The 19,184-nt window shown below is 44.4% G+C and overlaps 1 protein-coding gene across 10 annotated transcripts in view; it reads left to right on the forward strand.

The window, feature by feature from the left end:
• NFIA (nuclear factor I A) overlaps nucleotides 1-19,184 on the forward strand; it is a 416,610-nt gene that overhangs the window by 108,609 nt on the left and 288,817 nt on the right. The window contains exon 1 of one of the 10 annotated variants that reach the window (XM_081867217.1): nucleotides 15,225-15,741. The exons of 7 other annotated variants lie outside the window; for them this stretch is intronic. In XM_081867217.1, the coding sequence (XP_081723343.1) occupies nucleotides 15,715-15,741 (27 nt within the window). In that variant the 5' untranslated portion in view covers nucleotides 15,225-15,714. Of the gene's footprint in view, nucleotides 1-15,224; nucleotides 15,742-19,184 lie in introns of those variants that run through there. 2 more of the 10 variants (XM_081867222.1, XM_081867221.1) reach the window with 2 other exon arrangements.

Genomic DNA, 19,184 nt, shown 5'->3' on the forward strand with positions numbered 1-19,184 from the left:
CGGCTTAACCATGATGCTCACTGAGTGATCTTGGGCCAGACATTATTGTTTCTCCTAACCTATCTCACATGGTTGTTGTGCTGATAGAAAAATGGAGTAATTCCTACTTAGGAACACAGGAAGCTGCCTTATATTGAGCTAGACCCTTGGTCCACCCAGTATTGGATACTGTAACTGAGAGCAAGCTCCAGGGTTTTAGGCAGGGATCTCTCCTGGCTCTCCTTGGAAATGCTGAGGATTGAACCAAGGAGCTTCTGCATGAAAAGCAGATGCTCCACCACTGAGCACTGTCCCTTTAACTTACCTGAGTTCTTTGGGAAAAGACAAAATACAACTGTAATAAATTTATGTGTAAGTCTTGTGAATTGAACTATGATTGATGTAGGTTAGTATGATTGTTATGGTATGCCCTCCCCCTTTTAACACAAACTTTTATTTACAAATGTAAATACAGGCAATGAAAAGGAAGGGCACAGCTTAATTAAATCACTAATATGTGGGGAAAGGAGTCATTAGTATTTCATGGGTAGACTTGTGGGACAACTATGGTAAGCAAACCCTTCTTATTTTTATATCTCCACTTTGTTGAGGCTGGAAAACCTTTAACTGTTACAAGTGCATTTGGAGCTGGATTAAGTCAAGACGATGTAACTTCTTTCATGAAATATCACATATAAGACATGATGCAACAGTGTTTCTTTTCAGCTGTGCAACTTGCATTGGCCACATTCTTATTTTATTCAATAACTACTTTATCACAGCAGTCCATGTCGCTTTGACTATTGGTGTTGTTATTATTTTCAGTAGTGGTACCCCATTGTCCTCAATTTCTACAGAATTTCTGCAGCAGCATAACTGCTTATTAGCTTGAGAGGAAGTGGTCACATTAGTCCAGCTCTGTGCTCTTTCCATTGGCTTCCTAAAGAGTGGCAGATTGAATTTAGAATGACATAGGTCCTAATAAAGGCAATGAATGATTTGAGCACTGGCCATATTTGAAATTTGCTTTTAAGCCTCTGCTACAGAAAATGTGTGCCACCCAATGTTAAGAGATATTCACTGTCTCATCTGAAGCCAACCTTTGTGTTCGTATCACCCACCAATGAAGCTCTATTTTTTCTGATATTTAACTTTGTCACCTTTCAATCTCCCAGCAGTCTTTTAAAATGTAGTTAATATTTAAGTTTTTTTTAATTATAATATGCCTTGTTAGGGCTATAAACACATGGGTTATATGTAAAATTATGTTGCTGTTATTATTTTTTGTAATATTACTTCCCATAAGTAACGTTCACTATGTGCGCACAATGAAGAAAAATACGTTGATGATTATTTCCTAATGGCTGCACTTACCAACATGTGTGCTGCTAGGACCCAGCCTAAAACACAAAAACCTACAAAACCAGTTTGATTAGAGATTATACCTGGAGAGAGAGAGAGAGAGAGAGAGATCAGTATTTATATGATGGGTAATGAGCAACACTGAGGCTTCAGCTTCTCTATTACAAAAAAAGAAATTTACAAGCCTGCTTTTTTGTTTAAACCTTCAGAGGATTTTTATATATTAGGAAGCTATTGTGCAGGGAAGTCATAGTACATAGCTGTTTTATATTCCTTTATACGGAGAAGGCCAATAAAATGGTAGCATCATTGCAAAGGGGCTAGCTAAATATTTAGAACTCTTGTCTCCTTTTGGTCCGAAGATCTAGCAGATAACATCCATAATTTGAGTGCTGTAGTGAGGGGTTCCTCAGCCTTTAAAAAATAAAATATTTAAATGAAATAAGGAGTTTAAAGTGTACAAAATAGTGAAGTGTGCCACTTATAATTGGTGATGTCATGAGAACTTTCAAATGGATGTTCTAATAGTTTTTATTATTAAAGATTGTTGTGACACATTTTATTGTAGATGGAAATAGAAGTACCATCTTGAGTAAAAATAACTATCTGCCTGTTTAGTTTTTCAGTATGTACATATATCTGGAAAAGCTCTTAGTTTCTACTTTCTGCTAACAAGCATACATCAGCAAATCAAGAACTGAATGCATTATTTACTGCACTTTTGCAGTGTTAAAGTAATGAAACTAGAATATTTCTCACTAGTAAACTCACAACGCATACTATTTTCATGTAGCTGTCTTCTATCACCAGATCTTTTGATCTATCCAGACCAACGCTTTCTACTCTGGTAGTGTCACTCCAAGATATTGGGCAGAGATCTTTTAACAAGTGATGCCAGGGGTTAAACTGGAACCTTCTGCACATGAACCATGTGTTTTACTACCAAGCTATGGGTTTTTCAGCTTAAAACACATTTAAACTGGTCAGCTGATTTCCATCAAATTTGACTTTGAATTAAGGGAGCTGTCCTAAGCTCCCATGTAGAACAGCTGAGGGGCCATTTGATGCTGTGGACCTCCCTTATCAACAAAAGAGAACTGCTTATGCTGCTATATCTAAAACTGTTGTTTAAGCAGTCCTTGTGCAAAATTATGCTATCAAATCTATAAAGCAACATGAATTAAGGGACAAGCAAGTGCCTTGCAAGCAGGTCCCTGTAGCTATTGCACATTATAGGCTGCATCTCACATTGTAGAATTTGGACCTAAGTCAATTGATTATAATGAGTCTATTCTGGCTATGAGTTAGTCACAAACCATGCACAGAATTTAGAATTAGCCTCCATAGAATGGCCACTCTACTGGGTGATAAACCCAGAGACCCTCTCAGATTAAAACAGTTTTAAAATGTTAATAAATAATAGAATTATAGACCATCAAAAGTAGAATTTTGGAGCACTGATAATGTTCAGTATGACTGTAAAGCTGTTGTTTTTCAATTGCTTTCTCTCTTCTCCCGTTCTCTGTCTTAAAATGAGATAATCACCATCATTTGAATGTACAGTTATGTTTAATCTATTTAGCAGCTTTGCTGAACTAGTGCAATAACCCTCCACAACCTCCATATGTTTTAGACTACAACTCCCATCAGGCATTGCAAGTTGTAGTCTAAAACACCTGGAGGATATCAGGTTGGCAAAGGATGCTCTACAACTTTGTGCAGTGATATCTTTATGTGGCATCCTCTCTCAACTTATTCTCCGCTATAAATGCACAACGTTAAACTGATTCTTAAAAATACAAAACAAATATGGTTTTAAACTAATATAGGTTTATCCCCAGCAGAAACTTGTGTTGCTTAATATGTAAATTTATCTGTAATGCAAGATAATTTCTGTCTAGACAGGCCCTACAGACATGTTCTGAAACTCTAGCCCTACAAGAGACTTATTTTCATTCGAACAGAATCATGTGCAACAGTTTGTTTCATTAGGCAAAGTGGCACATGTTGTTGGTAGAACTGTGGGGGCAGCAATTGGCCAGTGTCTTCAAAATGTTGGCTAAATAGGGACTGTTCTTTGGTTTTTATAAAATTAGAAATTTCAGTTGGCATGCCATAGCTATGCTGTGCATACACAATGCATGTCCCCTCTGATTTTCAGAGCTCTGAAATCCCTCAAAGGTTCTCAGCAATAACCTTCAGCAGCAGCTTGGTGAAAATCCTTCTTTATATGCCTTAGCTTTCCCCAAGCCCCATGGTGCAAGGCTTCATTTCCTTGTAACAGTTAGCATAGCTCCATCAGAAGCAGTAGGGGTAGCAGGATGAGTCAGTGGAGCTACAGGAGTTAAAAGTGCAGCCCAGAGAGCCCAAGAAAGAGTGGTGAGAGAAAACAGTCTGGTCCAAGCTATGCTGTAAGAAAGGCTGGAAAGAGGTTAAGTGTGGCAGGGGATAGAGGACATTGGTGGGGCCAGTGGCTACTAGAAAGAAGGACCCAAGCCTTCGGGTTCACATTCCCTTGTAGGCAACAGGGACCACAAGCAAAAGTGCATGGAGGAAAGGATAAAGGTGCTTGAGTTTGGAGGGATCTTGACACTGGAGTTGTTGCAGTTCTGGTTGAAGTACCCAGGGCCAGAATCAATTATGTGTTGTGGGATCAGTTGTAGCTTAGTCTGCTAATGACGACGAAGTGCTGGCAGCAATATATCTGACCACATGGCCTCTTGACTCATGTCCCTCATGGCTTTAAAAATCTAGCACAGGGGTTCTGATTGGTTGGGTCCAGAGCATGGTTAATGCTACATTGTGTGAGGGGGTATTCCCTCTGCCTTGAAAGGGGCAGTGGCGCAGTCACTCTGCAAGAAACCAGCTCTGGATCCTTAAGACTGGAACAACTATCAACCAGTTACAAATGCCCCCGGGGGGGGGGTTGATGAAAAAAGTTGTGGTTTCCTCTTGTGCTTGATCTAAAAGCTGCAGTTAGTGCAGAATACCCTAAAATGATGGCTGACAGGAGTGAGACTTTATCAGCATATACAGTGGTGCCCCGCAAGACGAATGCCTCGCAAGACGGAAAACCCGCTAGACGAAAGGGTTTTCCGTTTTGGAGGTGCTTCGCAAACGAATTTCCTATGGGCTTGCTTCGCAAGACGAAAATGTCTTGCGAGTTCCTGCAGGTTTTTCTCCCCCCCCTTTTTTCTAAGCCGCTAAGCCGCTTATCCGCTAAGCCGCTAAAAGCCGCTAATAGCGCTAATCCGCTAAGCCGTCAATGGGCTTGCTTCGCATGACGAAAAAACCGCTAGACGAAGAGACTCGTGGAACGGATTAATTTCGTCTTGCAAGGCACCACTGTAATACTTCTGCTCAGAGACCTGCACTGGTTCCTGATACGCTACCAGGTGAAGTTCAGAGTGTTGCTATTAGTATATAATGCCTTGAACATCTTGGGACCAGTTTATTTGTTGGATCATCTTGCCTGATTTGTGCCCACTTGACCACTTAGATTTGTGGAACTGGCATGGTTACATATGCTGCATAATACTTGTTCGGCATCTGTAAGAAATCAGTGCTTTAGCATGGCAGCACCTCCACCTTGGACCTCCCTGCTGATGGTACCTTCACTGTACAGTGGTACCTCTGGTTGCGAACGGGATCCGTTCTGGAGCCCCATTTGCAACCCGAAAGGAACGCAACCCGCTTCTGCGCACATGCGGGTTGCGATTCGCCACTTCTGCACATGCGCATGATGTCATTTTGCACGTCTACGCATGCGCGAGTGGTGAAACCCGGAAGTAACCCTTTCCAGTACTTCTGGGTCACCGCAGAACGCAACCTGAAAAAACGTATCATGAAGCAAACGTAAAAAGAGGTAGGACTCTATTCTTTTCAGCCCCTGCTGAAAACATTTTTGTTTAGGCAAGCCTATCCAGACATGCAGAATCTTAACAAGTGTTTTAATCTGGTATTTAGCTTATTGTTTATTTTTATTCTCTGAATGTTTTGAATAGTTTTAAACTGTTTTGAACTGATAATTTTATTGTTTTGTTCTTCTTGTAAACTGATTTGAGTGCTTATTACATTCAAATGATATAAAAATCTTGTGAAATAAATGAATAAAATTTAACCTCCCGTACAAGAACTATCACTTTGCTCTATAGTGTCCTTCTTACAGTTTATAACAGAAGTTTTAATTCTATTTTTTAATTGCTGAAGTAAAAGAAGTTAACAAGAAGAATACACATTTTGCTCTTTGGATGGTGGTGAGCTGACACAATTTGTACCATACCTTAAAGTATATTAGCAACAATCAAAACTTTAGACTAACATTTTGGATAGTGAGTTTAATTTTTTAACAATGCTTGCTTGATCAATTCAGTAGAGGATGGCAACATTTTGATCCCAGTGGGCAGAAGATATAAAATATGAGCAGCTCAGGTTGGTGTGATGTATGTGCAAACTTTGGAATGTTATTGCACTCTTAACCTAGGAAATGGAAGGAAAGTTTCAGGAATATATAGTGATCAATGCATATTGCCAGTTGTGCAAATAGCCAATTATCAACAATGTAACTTTTCATCCATGTAATTCAAGATTCTGCCACCACTCTAATAATTTTACATAAGCCTAATTGCTCCAGTGGGCTTTTACCTATTTTTGATCTTCCAATTTGATTAGAGCTAACCATAGTAAAAAAAAAAAAAAATCTCTAAACATTTGAGCTTCAATAACAATTTCTTTCAAGATGAAAAAGGTGTCCTGAATTTGAAAGTATAAAGGTGAACATTACAATGCCTTTAGTCCCAAAACTTGCCAAAGTTACTAGGGCAACCACATCTCCCAGCCTGCCAATCTACTCCCCCCCCCCACACACCTACTCTTCAGCCATTCATGAATCCCCCTGTGCCATTTCCTTTGAGTTGCGCCAGCAGTGCACCATCACTTATGCACACCATCCTCATATTGCAGCATAGTCACCAATGCTTTTTTTCTAACCTGGATATGGTCAGGCTGGAAGAAGATGCAAAGCACACTCCTGTCATCCATTCTTAACAAAAAATACTGTTGAAACAATTGCCGTCACAGGAATCAGCATTAACAGAAACAACAACAGTAGCAGGAACAAACAGCTAGTGCATGTCCAAATGTCCTCATGCTCTACTTCCAAGAGTCAGACGAATACCCCACCCTGCATGTCCAATAGATGGGACAAGCTCTGGACTGCAGCTGGTACTCTTTGTTGATAAACAAGACCTGCTTACTTTCAGTAACACATAGCAATTTAAAATAATAATAATAAAAAACAGATCAAGAACAATTTTACATTTTAAATATTGAAGGCAGGATACATATGAGATATGAGAACATAGGAATTGTCTCCTAAATCAGATCTAATGGTCCATCAGGTTCAGCATCTTGTTTCCACAATGGCCAATTAGATGCTTCTGGGAAGCCCCCAACACTTTGTGGCCAGTCGCAATGGGCCAATTTTATTTTATTTTTTTTACCTTTGGGATTCTGCCCCCACCCCACAAGTTTGTTGTTCTGCACACAGTTTTTCCTGTATCTGTTGCTAACTCATTGTTCATAGATGGTGCCTACATAAGGATCCACACTTGTAGAGTATATAGCAGGGGTTGGCAACCTAAGGCCCATGGGCCACAAGCGGCCCACGGGGGATGTTTAACCAACCCACAAGCCGCCCCCAAACTGAGCCGCCCGCTCAGCGAGTCCCCCGCACTGCGCTAAACCAGTGCAGTGCAGTGCAGTGTAGTGCAGTGCAGTGCAACGCAGGGGCTTGCTTTCACAGTGCCAGAAATCACGCCTGCACAGATGCAGATGCCAGAAATCGCAGGCATGCACACTCAGGCGCACACGCAATCCGGTCCATGAAGGGATCTCCACTGGAGTGAACTGGCCCAGGCGAGGTAAACCTTGCCGACCCCTGGTATATAGAATAAATATGTTCAAGTTTTTATAACTAGGATTCAGCAGAACTCAATATTGAGTTCGTGGACTACGATATAGGACATTATGCTTGATTGCTAAATCAACTTTCATCATGACAAAATATTGAATAGTCTCCATTTCAGTGCCTGTTACATTAAAAATCCAAATTATTAAATGGGGGGAAAGCAATGAAACATTCAGAATTCCTTCTCTCCCCAACAGACTGCACTTCTACATTGTTCCTTCATAATGTGAACATAGGTGCAGACAATGCCTTCATTGCTATATCTAATAAGAACCTATCAGATGCCAATTCAATCTGTTTGTTCATGTAGCACAGTATTGACCACTAGAGGACAGCATGGTGGGGTAGTGGTGCTTCCCTGACCTCCTTGCACCTGCATCGCTGCTACTTACTGGGTGGGATCAGCGCATGGCAGGGGGGGAAATGGTGTTTCTGCCAGTTTGTTCACCACAATGCAGTTTCCTATTGCCTCACCCCTCTCCTTCTCGGCAAGCAGCAGCAACTCAGCAGCCAGAAGTTTGGGTGAGTGCCACTGCCTCACCACGCCATCCAATCCAGTATTGGTATTGTCTCCCCTGCTGGCAAAATCTTAGAGCTGAGTAGGGCTAAAAGATCCAAGATCTAAGAGGAGGATCTAAGAATAATTTGCAAATGATCAGTGTTGTGTTTTACAATGCCACTGAAACAAGTTAGCCAACTAAACAGTATTTTCTGCATTGAGGTTTTCTCTCTATTCCAAAGCGAGAAAACCTCTATTTCTCTCTATTTCCCAGATGTCATCTATTCCAAACTCCTAATGCAGGGGTCTTCCTGATGTTGTAGGACTCTTAACTTATACCAGGCCCAACTAGCATGGTCAATGGCCAACGTTATCTGAAAGGCCACAGGTTCCTAAGCTCTGTCCTAGTGCAAGGCACAGCTACTCCATCCACTCGTATGCTAGTCACAATCAAAACAGGATCATATGTCACAAGCATAGAACAAGTTTTCTGCAGAAGGCCACTTGCAAAGCAAATTTCTGTGAACAAGCCAAACCTCAGATTGCAGGGGCAGACACAGAAGAAAAAGAAAAGACAAGATTTAACTTTGAACAAAATTTCTTCTCATAGAGTTGCCTGATTTTGCTGCAGAATTCTCACTGCTGGAGAGGAACAAGCTGCCATGCAATTTAAGAAAGCATTATATTTGCATTCTCTCCTAGATATGCATGCCTCAAGCCTTAAATATGCTGATCTGTGAGACTGTACACACAAACAAGACTTGTCCACAAAGGGAGAAACATTCCTGATTTAAACAGGCCAAAATAGCATCACAGAAACTGAGCATAAGGCACATTGCAAGCAGTAGTTTTAAAATAATTTCAGTGAAAAAATTGTTTTACACTAGCAGATGGTTGAGATCCTTTAGTGGTCTGTTTTTACAGGTACTGTAGATACTGGACATTTTGCAACTACTTTTCAAGTTGAATGGTGTAATGAATGAATGAAATGACCGAAGGATTTTGGAAAGACAGAAGTTACTCCAAGGACTGCACGATAGTGTACCCATTGGTTTCACTGGTGCTTCTTCCCAAACACTTGCGCTTAAAATTTAAGCATTCAGACACAGTTTCCTCAAACACACACCATGTGAATTAATGGAAGCAAGTCCATTAATTGCAAGGAAACTTACTTCCAAGTAATGGGTAAACTGATCGCTTACTTCCACCGGATGGGATCCTGAGTCTAGGCTGTAGGGTCTATGGAGCTTTCTTGTGCAAGAGAGGATTTCTGACCCCTTAAGTGGCAAGCCTACGCCTCCTTACCTGGGAGCAATTCCCAGCGAACTCAAAGGGGGCCACTTCCGAGTAAATGCACCTAGGATGGAACAGTGCACGCACTATTCAGCTAAGGGAACCGGTGGCAGAATATTACATTTCGGGAAAGACCCGTCCTGCGCCGTGCAGCAAACCTGCAGTCGCCCAGTTACATCCCCCCCCCCGTGCCTCCTGCTCTTCCCCACCCCCTTCCATTCATCGCGGCGTCCGCCTGCAGAAAGGGCTCGCACTGCGCAGAGAGAGAGCTCGAGCTCCCCTCCTTTTCTCCTTCCTTCCTGCTGCCGCTGCGGTGTTTGGAAGGAGGCCTAGTCTGCTGGCAGCGCTTTCCCGGCCGGAGCGCGCGCTGAAAGGAATTCCTGAGGCCGCGATTGGTCCAGCGCTGGCCTCCGTGAGAACGGACCTCCTCCCCGTGTGTGTGGCTCCTATGCAAATTGCAGCGATTGCGGAAATCAGCGGGCTGGGAAGTGGGGGAAGGGAAGTCTGTCGAATCGATTGCAACTTCTGCAAAGTCTAACACAATCCAACGCACACAAGGCAAAGCCAGGGAGAGAGAGAGAGAATCTGAGAACCCAGCCAACCCGGCTTGGATTGCTTTCAAAAACAGAGAGGCTAGAGAGAGTCCATCACAAATCGTTTTGATTCGGAAGGTGTCATTTATTTATTGATATTTTAAAAAGCTTACCCAGCAGCTTGGTAATTAACTACCTTTTAAAAAAAAAAATTCTTTATGATTCTCAGTTGCTACAAGTTTAGTTTATTTATTTTTTATGGAAAAGAGCAACGCGTGAGAACTAATGATGAACCCCATTGACTCGACCTTTTAAAGTTTCTCACGTACTCTTTATTTACATTGCAATGGTACGTGGACGCGTCTTCTTCAGCCTTTTATTTCCATGCTTTCAAAAACGGAAAAGATAATGTGGTTGACGTGAGGCTTTAATGGCTATTGTATTGCAGATGTTTGCTTTGTAACCTGTTTTAATTGCTGCAAAGTAAGGTTTAACGGACTGCGTTTGCCCGTGTGCGCACTATATACCAGATAAGAGGCAGAGTGGGTGGGTTTTGCTGCGTGCACTAGACTTTTCTCCCCCCCCCGCCCCCCAGCGATCTGAGAAAACCGCTGAGCTTGCTCGGTGTAACAACCCCCCCCCCCAAAAAAAAAGTACGTGCTCAGCTCTGTAAAAAGACGTCTGGGATCGGCAGCCAGCCCAACACAAAAGGAAGCGTCTAGACTAGGGATGTAATTGACAAGCCCATTCTCTAATCAATGTAGCAAATGTCTATGATGGACTAGAGCGCCATCCAATAAGAGAACAGGCTGGATGTTGTAATGTTCGAAATATCCAAAGTGGAAGGAGGTGGAAAAGAGCGAGTGGCGTTCGTCCCTCCCTCTTCTCTAAAGTTCTCTCTGCTCGGCGCACCGAGGGATAGTTGGTAGCTGTCAAACCAGCGCAGAGCTATATAATACATTTGGATTTTGCTGAGAGATCTGTAATAACAAAACCAAGTTTTCTCTCAGTGAAAGTGCATGGCGCGATCAGTTCTGCTTAACGTTGCATTCACCTTTGTGCTCTGTGATTGAAACCCTTGAGCGTTTCTGCAGCAACCTTGTCCCAAATACTGTATATACTCTGCTGTCGATATTTCTTATGCAGGAGAAGAGATGACACCAGTGAGGCCCCCCCTTTTCTGACTGCACTGTTGTTTTTGTTTGTTTGCTATTTTATTCTGGTGTGTTCCGATCATCGCCTGGTTCGAACCACTGTTACTCGTGATTGGGGGCATCCTAAGATATGAAAGTGCTTTGGAGGAATCGAGGGTGTCCCCCCCCCTTAACATGATTACAGGTCCCACTGATTGCACGGGGATTTACTCCCAAGTAGGCATGATTAGGGCGGAAGACTTCAAAGTGCTTTGGAGGACCCTGCCCTGTTGAATTCTTCTTCATGATCTCTGTTGCAAACTATGCTTCTATGCTTGACCGTTGGATGAGTCCCTCGAACGTGTGTATGCACTGCGTATTGGGTAGGCACTCTGGAGTTTGTGACCCCCCCTCTTCATTTACTGGGACCAGTCAAAGATAAACACTTTGAACTCTCGTTGTTGATCTGAGCTGCAGTTTTAGGCACTCACTTGACTACCGTTTAAATCAGTGGGACTGAGAAGTGCTGAACTCTGAATCTCACCCAGCGAGTGAAATTTGCTTATGTGAGGAGGGGTTGTGAGAATTGTAAGATCCGTGTGTGTGTGTGTGTGAGAGAGAGAGAGAGAGAGAGAGAGAGCGCGTAAACGCGCGCACGGGTAGGTAGGTGACATGATATATATTCCCTCTCTTCTCTTTCCTCCTTCCTGCACTGAACTCCAGAGAATTGGGAGAGTTAGAACTTGCTGGTTGGGAGCCAGGCTGGCTGTCTTTCTCTGGACTGGAGCTCTCAGTAGAAACCAAGTCCAACATAACCAACCACACACTTGCGCTCGAAATAGCCTCTGGCAGCCCTTTCCGGTGTAAAACCCTCGCCTGCAGCCATGCAGGAGGTCCTTGAGTCCTCGAGCTGGCCAAGGCCAGGGCTTTCCGAAACGCTTCGGGAGCTTCATCGCAGACTCCTTAAGCCCGCTCTTCTAAAGCGGAAGTTTGGACGTCTTCTTCGCGCCGGGCAATGGACGCCAACGGGGCCCCCAGTTTCTCAGCGGCCAGGGCGCTCGAGTAGGCAGATCTCGCTTTAAGAGCCAAGGCAGCGAAATCCCCCCTAGAAAAGTAGCTGCGAGGAAACTACCCCGCTCTGACTTTTTTTCCGGGCGGGGGGGAGACTTCCCCCAATTGCTTTAAAGTAAAGAAAACTGCAGTTGGGGGAGGGGAATGGCATGGAAAGTATCGACTAGTCGTGACTTCACTTGTCATTTGCCGGTGGTTGAGCGAGTCTGCTCCGGAGCAAGCTCCCGCTTTCGACCAGCGGATAAAGATCTCTCTTGCCTAAAAAGTTTTTAAATCATATTAATGCGATTTCCCGTTAAGTCTCTCCTTGATATATATTCAAGATGGTCCGTATAAGTGAACCCTCCGCGACGTAATTTATATATCTAAGAGGATTTCACCGAGGCTGGCGAGGTAAAAGTTTCTGCAAATAAAACATGGCAAATGCAATGCCGGGCAGCGTGCCAGGTAGAATATGGATAGGAGGAGGGCTCACGGCAGAAAGTCTCTTCACAGACAGACATATACCATTTCACGGTAGCAGCAGCAGCAGCAGCAGCAGCAGCAGCCTATAGCACTTTTCGAAGTTCCCCTTTTAAAGAGACAATGTTGGCTTCAGCCAGATCTTCGTCTGCAATGTTTTTAATGAAGCGGGATCCTCTAAGTGTATTTGACCGCCTTTCTCCCTCTCCCCCGCCTCCCCCGCTTCTTGCTATATCTCTTTTTATACCCTCGGGACGACGGACTTCCCCTCCTCCCCTCTGTGGGGGAATCTTCCTGAGGAAACCTTTTCGGGGGCTTGAAGCGAGGTTTGCGCCTCTTTTGAGGAGGGAAGCTTAAAGTTTATATGATGTTTGTGCCTTGCCCAGCTACACACTCGTGTGTGTGTATGTTTATGGGGGATCCAGAGGGCGCGCGCGGATGTGAGAGCATTTTTGTGTAGGCTTCTCGGGAGGGGGTGGGGAAGGCGAGGAGGGAGCGGATGTGCAAAGGCTCAGTGCCTGAACTTGGATGCAACGTCTGCCTAGAGGGCGCAAACAAGCATCCCACGTCCAAAAGTCTTACGAAGGGCGCCAAAAGTTACTTAAGATAATATTCCTAACCACAAAGAGCTGGAAATCGTACGGCAAAGCCGTCTGCCAGCGACGGTAGCGAAGCCAAGGGCCCGATCCTGCCTCGCTGACAAATTAGCCTTCCCCTGTCTGCTTTGTGGATTAAGGGAAATCTTAAAACATCTCCCTAAGCATTCATAGGGATGCATATGTGTGCGCGCGCGTGCGTGTATGTATGTATATGGGATGAATACACACAGAGAGGATTAATGTTTTATGGCACGTGAGACTGGGAAAAGGTGAAAAACATTAGTATATGTGTAAAATGATTGTGTTCTCTCTTGCTAAAACATATCCCACAGACATTTGGGTCTTATAAAGTACCATTCCCAGCTAACTTGTCTGCCTAGTCATGCCACCGTTCACACTATTTGCACAACTATGCTGTAAAGTCAGGCTGGGCTACAAGTCTGTGGCTAAAGCAGTGGTGCATTTATTGCCCTGTTCACATTCTGCTGTCAGTTTCAGGACAAACACCCCTTTCTCAGTGTTTGTAGCAGCATCTCTGTACATTTTGAACAACTTGTGCATGGTGGCAAATGCGGTGACTGGTTGGCTTAGCCTGGTTAAGAGTAGGCACATGCAGGACTATCTGGTGACTGCTATGTGCTGAATTGGTTGTGGGAGCAGGCAGTATGTATACAATATGTAGGGAGCACAAAGGAGGTCGAGGTATGACTACCATTGGACCACCAGCTACTCTTGGGAGAGAGGGGCAGATGAGTAAATAAAGGAAAGACATAGCATGCTAGGGAACAAATTGAAAGTCATAAATCGTAAGTGAGTTTTTTTTAAAAAAAATCTGTACTTTAGTCACTTCTTTTTCCTCAGTGTTTTAGCTTTTTGTAAGACTGTCAGCCAGAAAGTTCTGTCAAGGAAACTTGGAAAGCTGAGAGATCCCAGAAAATGTTTAGTTGGGCGTGTTTCCATGTCATTATATCACTGACAGGTATTGGGCCATTCTTTTTATTCTTTTTTTAAAAGGTATGAATGAAAACTGAAGGTGATTTTGCACTTAGCTTAGACATCTGCAATCCACAAATGATAATTTTAGTGAAGCACTCAACTTGGGAAAAGGAAGGGCCTCCAGGAGATAAAAGTGATATAGCGACTTAGGCCTCCTCCCTTAATAGCCTTGGGCAATGTATTTTCCTCTAAAAGTCCTTGCAGTATTTTAAAACATTCTTAAATTCGAAACACCTAGATCTCTGGTCCACATCAGAAGTCATGCATGCTGAATGTGGTATGTCTTGTGGTATTCTCTTCCTCTTTACGTGTTTTTTTTTTTTTTTTTAATATGAATGGTTGTGGATATGCAAGTGTCTGAAAGCTGCAGCATTTGGGGAAATGAAAGCAAGACTAGAGAGGATGCCACTTAGGAGACTGAAGAAAGACTAGAGAGAAAATGTAAGACTCAATAAAAGAAAAGTTGTCTGACTGGAAACTTTCCAAACCCCCAAAACCAAAACTTTCTTGTGCCAAAACAATGCATTATAAGATAAATAAAGGACAGAAGGCTCAATTCAAAGTTGAGCAACTTTAAGTAGTAACTTTATTGCTTGAGGGTTGCAGTGCAGTTTTGAAGCTGTGCATTATTAGTAAAATAAGCATCCTTGGCTATAAAGTGCCCCAAGTTTTCTTTTTTAACCAACATTCATATGCCAAGAGCTAGAAAGTTCTGAACAATTGTGTTTGGCTCTGCTCTCAGCTGGTGATCATGCTCTCATACAAAGCAGTCCATACAAATATATCCACAATTATTAGAAGCCGCACACTTAATGCCTTATTAGCCTTCATATTTAAACAAAACAATGTAGAAAGCCCCACCCATTAGAGCTTTACTTGGGGACACGATTTCTGGAAAAACAATTTGCAAAGTTTCAAATCCACAGTGCGCCGCGACTTGTCTGCCAGCCCTTAGAAAAATGCTCTGTATCTGTATCTATATGCTTTCTATGGGTGCTACTGCTACTGTAAGATTTCGGAAAGCCTCTTTCCGCATGAGACGAATGGCGAAAGTTTAGTCCAAAGTCCTTAAGACGATCTCCTTGAAGGTCTTGTGGATGAGTGTGGGGGTGGGGAGAGAAGTGGGGGTGGGGGAGAGCGAGAGCGTTCGTGGAGGGGGAGGGGAGCGCGAAAGCGGCAGAAATATGGAAAAGTAGTTTTGTTTGCTTAAGCACATCCTGCAGAGCCTCTCGCCGCTCGGGAGCCCTGCCTGCAAACGGCTCCTGCTGCCTGCGCTACCCAGTAATGCACTGAGAGCCTGGGATCGGGGATCGGGAGGGCTGGCCGAGCAGTAGCACCGCAGCCCCCCCTCCCCCGGGCAAGGCAGCGAGCGAGCTGCTGCTGCTGCTGCTGCTGCTGGCGGAGCGGTGCAGAGCGGAGCAGGAGCAGGAGCAGGAGGCGCGCGGGCAGGTTCCCGGGGAAGCTGGAGGGAGCCGGGCGCTGTCGAGAGGCTGCCCGGGCTGCGAGCGCGGGGGGAAGTGCGCGCTATGCCTTTAACGCCCGGGCACAGGAGACATGTCTAGCGTGTAGGCTAGGGAAACTCTAGGCGGGGTTAAAGTTCAGCTCATGGAGCTGATCAGCGCTGCTGGCTGCAGTTGAGCAGAGTTGGAAATGTGAAAGCAAGAAGCAGGCTCGGCTCTTCCCCCCTCTTTCTTTCTCTCTCTCTCTCTCTTCTCTCTCTCTCTCCCTCCCTCCCTCTCTCCCTCCCTCCCTTTCTCTCTCTCTCTCTCTCTCCCTCTCACTCACACACCTCCAAGCCACAAACCCCCCCGCAGCAACCATGTATTCTCCTCTCTGTCTTACCCAGGTAAGAAGCTTCTTCGGATTCATTGGGGGGGGGGTGGCGAGGAGGAGGGCAAGGGGCTTCTCTGTCTGTCTGCTCGTCTGTCTGTCTTGGCCGGGGGTTCGGGGGAGCCTGGCGGCGGGAAGGGGGCGCAGAGGGCGGGAGGGCGAAATCCCGCGGGCGGAAAGTAACTTTTCTTTCCCACTCGCTTGCATTCCTGCTCTTGCACGGCCATTTGTAGCGACACATGGCTAATGGCGCCTCGTTATTAAGGGTTTAATTAATATTGGGGTGCGCAGACGTCCCTGCCGGAGGGAAGGGGGATCTGCCGGAGGGGGTCGCGCCGAAATCCCGTGTGTGCGTGTTCGTATGCGCGCGTTCGAGGACGATCTGCACGTGTTTCGCAGTCGTGCAACCCCATTACATGCTTGGTCATCTGAAATCAATACTCACTGTTTGTGCTTCCGAGGCGACGAATGCATGCAAATGGAGCAACAAACGACACAGATACAGTTAGATGCTTTCTGTTTTGTTTTTAAAGTGTAGCATTGAGTAGCTGCGTGCTGCATGCATCTCTCTCCCCCCCTCCCCATGGCTCGAGCTGCATTGCTATACCTCCCCAAACTCCTCGCACACTTTTTGTTCAGCAGCCTCGAATTTGTGTGGCTGGTGCTTTTGCAGCGGCTCCCTCGGTTTGAGTCTCAGGCGGAGACGTAGTGCCAGAGAGAGATGCATTGCACCTATGCCCAGGGCTCTGGCCCTTCCAGACATTGCACGGGGTTTTGGCACGGCTAGCTGGATGTTTCAGGAACCCCCCGGCGTTTCTTAGCCGGAGCCCCTCGTTGCTGCTGCTTCGGTTCCTGCTGCAGCGCCTCCTGCAGCGCCTGCCCTCCCGCTCCTCTCGTGCACCAAACCCAGCTCGGGATCCTCGGCGGGCACTGCAGCCCTTGCATGTCCCTGCCCAGCGATCCCAGCCCAGAGCTGCCTCCCCGGCTGCCTCCAGTGCGCCTTGTCACTTGCTCGGGTGTCACGTTCGCCTGGGGTTGTTTCCTTTGGGAAGTTGGGCTTGCAACGTCCTGCTTGCAGAAAGGGGAGGCGGGGAAGGCAGTTTCTTCTCGCATAAAGTTGCTCGACCCCTTTTGTTTGCAACGCAGCAGCTCTTAAGTTCTTCGTGGGCTGGCAATAATTTCGGACCTGATTCCCACCCTACCACCCCCACCTCGCACCCACCTCTCCAGATCCCGTTCCGATTACACTGCTCTGAATCGGAAGGGTTCTGTTCCCGACGCCTATGCAACACATGGGAAACTGCTCTCTAAGACTTCGGACAACTTTCCTTTCTAACCTCAAACACGATCCTACCCACCCCCGCGTGGTTCCCCCCCCCCCCGGCCAAAGAAAACTTTAGGGCAGCGCCAAATCTTCAGATAACAGTCACACACCCTATCTTCTTTCTCGGATTTATTTCCACAATTTAGAAACATAGCCCCAATATGTATTCATTTATATATATACGTGTGTGTGCCTTCCCTTTCCCTTCTCTTTCTGCAACTCAGTAATCTTGGTTGGAAGTTTGTTGCCTCCCAGTCTTAAACGGTGAAAGTTTCTAGAGGATTTAGATAAAGTTCTTTCATTACCATTTCAAGACGTCTTTCTGGCACAGAGTGCTGCTACCCACCTTCAGTTAGCAGGATGTGATGATGATTTTGGGGTGAAACACTTGGGGACCCAAGCGTCCAATATTATTTCCTGCCTTTGTATGGGTTTTGAAGTGCATGTGTGGGTTTCTTTTAAAAGAGGGCTTCACAGTGGATTTTGCAAGATGACCAAGTAAATGCTTAGGTGTGGATAACACTCAGTCACTGACAGAGCCTTGCTGCCTAACCTGTAATGCATGAACTTGCAACCAGAATTGGTACACAATGCAGCTTAACTATGTTAACAACCTCAAAGTCGATTATAGGCAGATGCCACAAACATACCCTGGAATGTGTTTGGAGCTTCTGTACATCGTCCGAAGACTAGATCTAGTGAAAAGTTTTCTCTTACTTCATGGAGAACTCAACCCAGTTATCCCCCCCCCTTGATTTATTTACACAGGGTAGTACAGATCTCCCACTCTTTAAAACACATGCATACACCTACCTCAAGCTGCCCACTCTCCCCCTCACCACACACACACACACACACACACTCGTATGCATACTGTATCTGGGTATTCTGATTTTTAGTAGGCCCAACCATACAGCATGCAGATTTCAGATAGTTATAGCACATATAAAAAGGAAATCTTAACATAAGAGACATTCTGCTGCAAAGTGCTCTGCATTCTCATTGCACATTTGGAAATAGCGTCTAGGTATTCAAAGGCGTCTTTATGCAACCCACCAAGAGTGTTTCGAATATAGAACTAGATACATATAAAACATAAGTTATACTATTAGGAAAGGCTTAAGTAGTTGTATTAGCATTTCAAAACCCTTGTCTCCTTTAAATTTGTCTAGTATGATTTAAAACATAATCATAAAGCACATATACCCGGCTAATGGAGCTGGAAGACTAGGACAAAGTACCTGTTAAAGGGTTATCTACTCCGTGGCCCTCTCCACACCACTATAGGTGATTTACCTACTTGCTGTTTATCTGACATTGTCCTGGCTTTACATTAACAGCTCATCATTGATGTGCAGGCAAATATACGTTGGCCTATGGTTTATAGAAGTATTGATGCTTTGAGAGTTTATAGAGCTGACTAACTTTCAAACGGAGCAGCGCAAATGTGTTTCCAAAGATTGCTATAATGTTGCATGCTTTTATTTGTAGAGGGGCTCAGATTATTTTTCCGGTCGCCTTTTCTCATTTACGAATATACACCAATTTTTTTTTTGTTCTGTGAGCCAAACTTTAGCTGTGCAGTTGTGGCAATGTGCTTGTTGAAGCGCAATACTTACGAGCCGCAGAAAGGATTTATAAACTCACTTTTGTTATCTCCCCTTACCCAGCCCCGGCAAATAATAATGGAAGATGCATATGCTCTTTTTAAAGCAATCTTCCTTGTTCAAAATGCAACTTACTAAACTTTATGAGAAGTTTTGATTCTAATCCTAACTTAGGACAAAGACCCCATTACCACTTTTTGAATTGGCTACTTTTAATCTTTTAAAGTGATTATGCACACATACCTGGACATTTCTTAAATTCACCAGGAAAACCTTGGTAATTGAAGAAACCATAATGTAACATAAAATATAAAGCTGTAATTCATCTCAGTTGTTGGATATATATTATTGCTCCTAATACCTTCACAGTGAGATTTTGGAGGCTGTCTTTTTAAAAAGGGTATATTTGTACATGAGGTAGAATTATTTTGAAAAAGCAGTAAACCTCCCATCTACAATCTTGACAAATCCTATTTGTCAAGGATTTAACAGTCCTTATATCAGCAATGATGGACCTCTTCACTGTAT

Source organism: Podarcis erhardii (genome assembly GCF_964252035.2).
Source record: "Podarcis erhardii genome assembly, chromosome: 6".
Taxonomy (NCBI): Eukaryota; Metazoa; Chordata; class Lepidosauria; order Squamata; family Lacertidae; genus Podarcis; species Podarcis erhardii.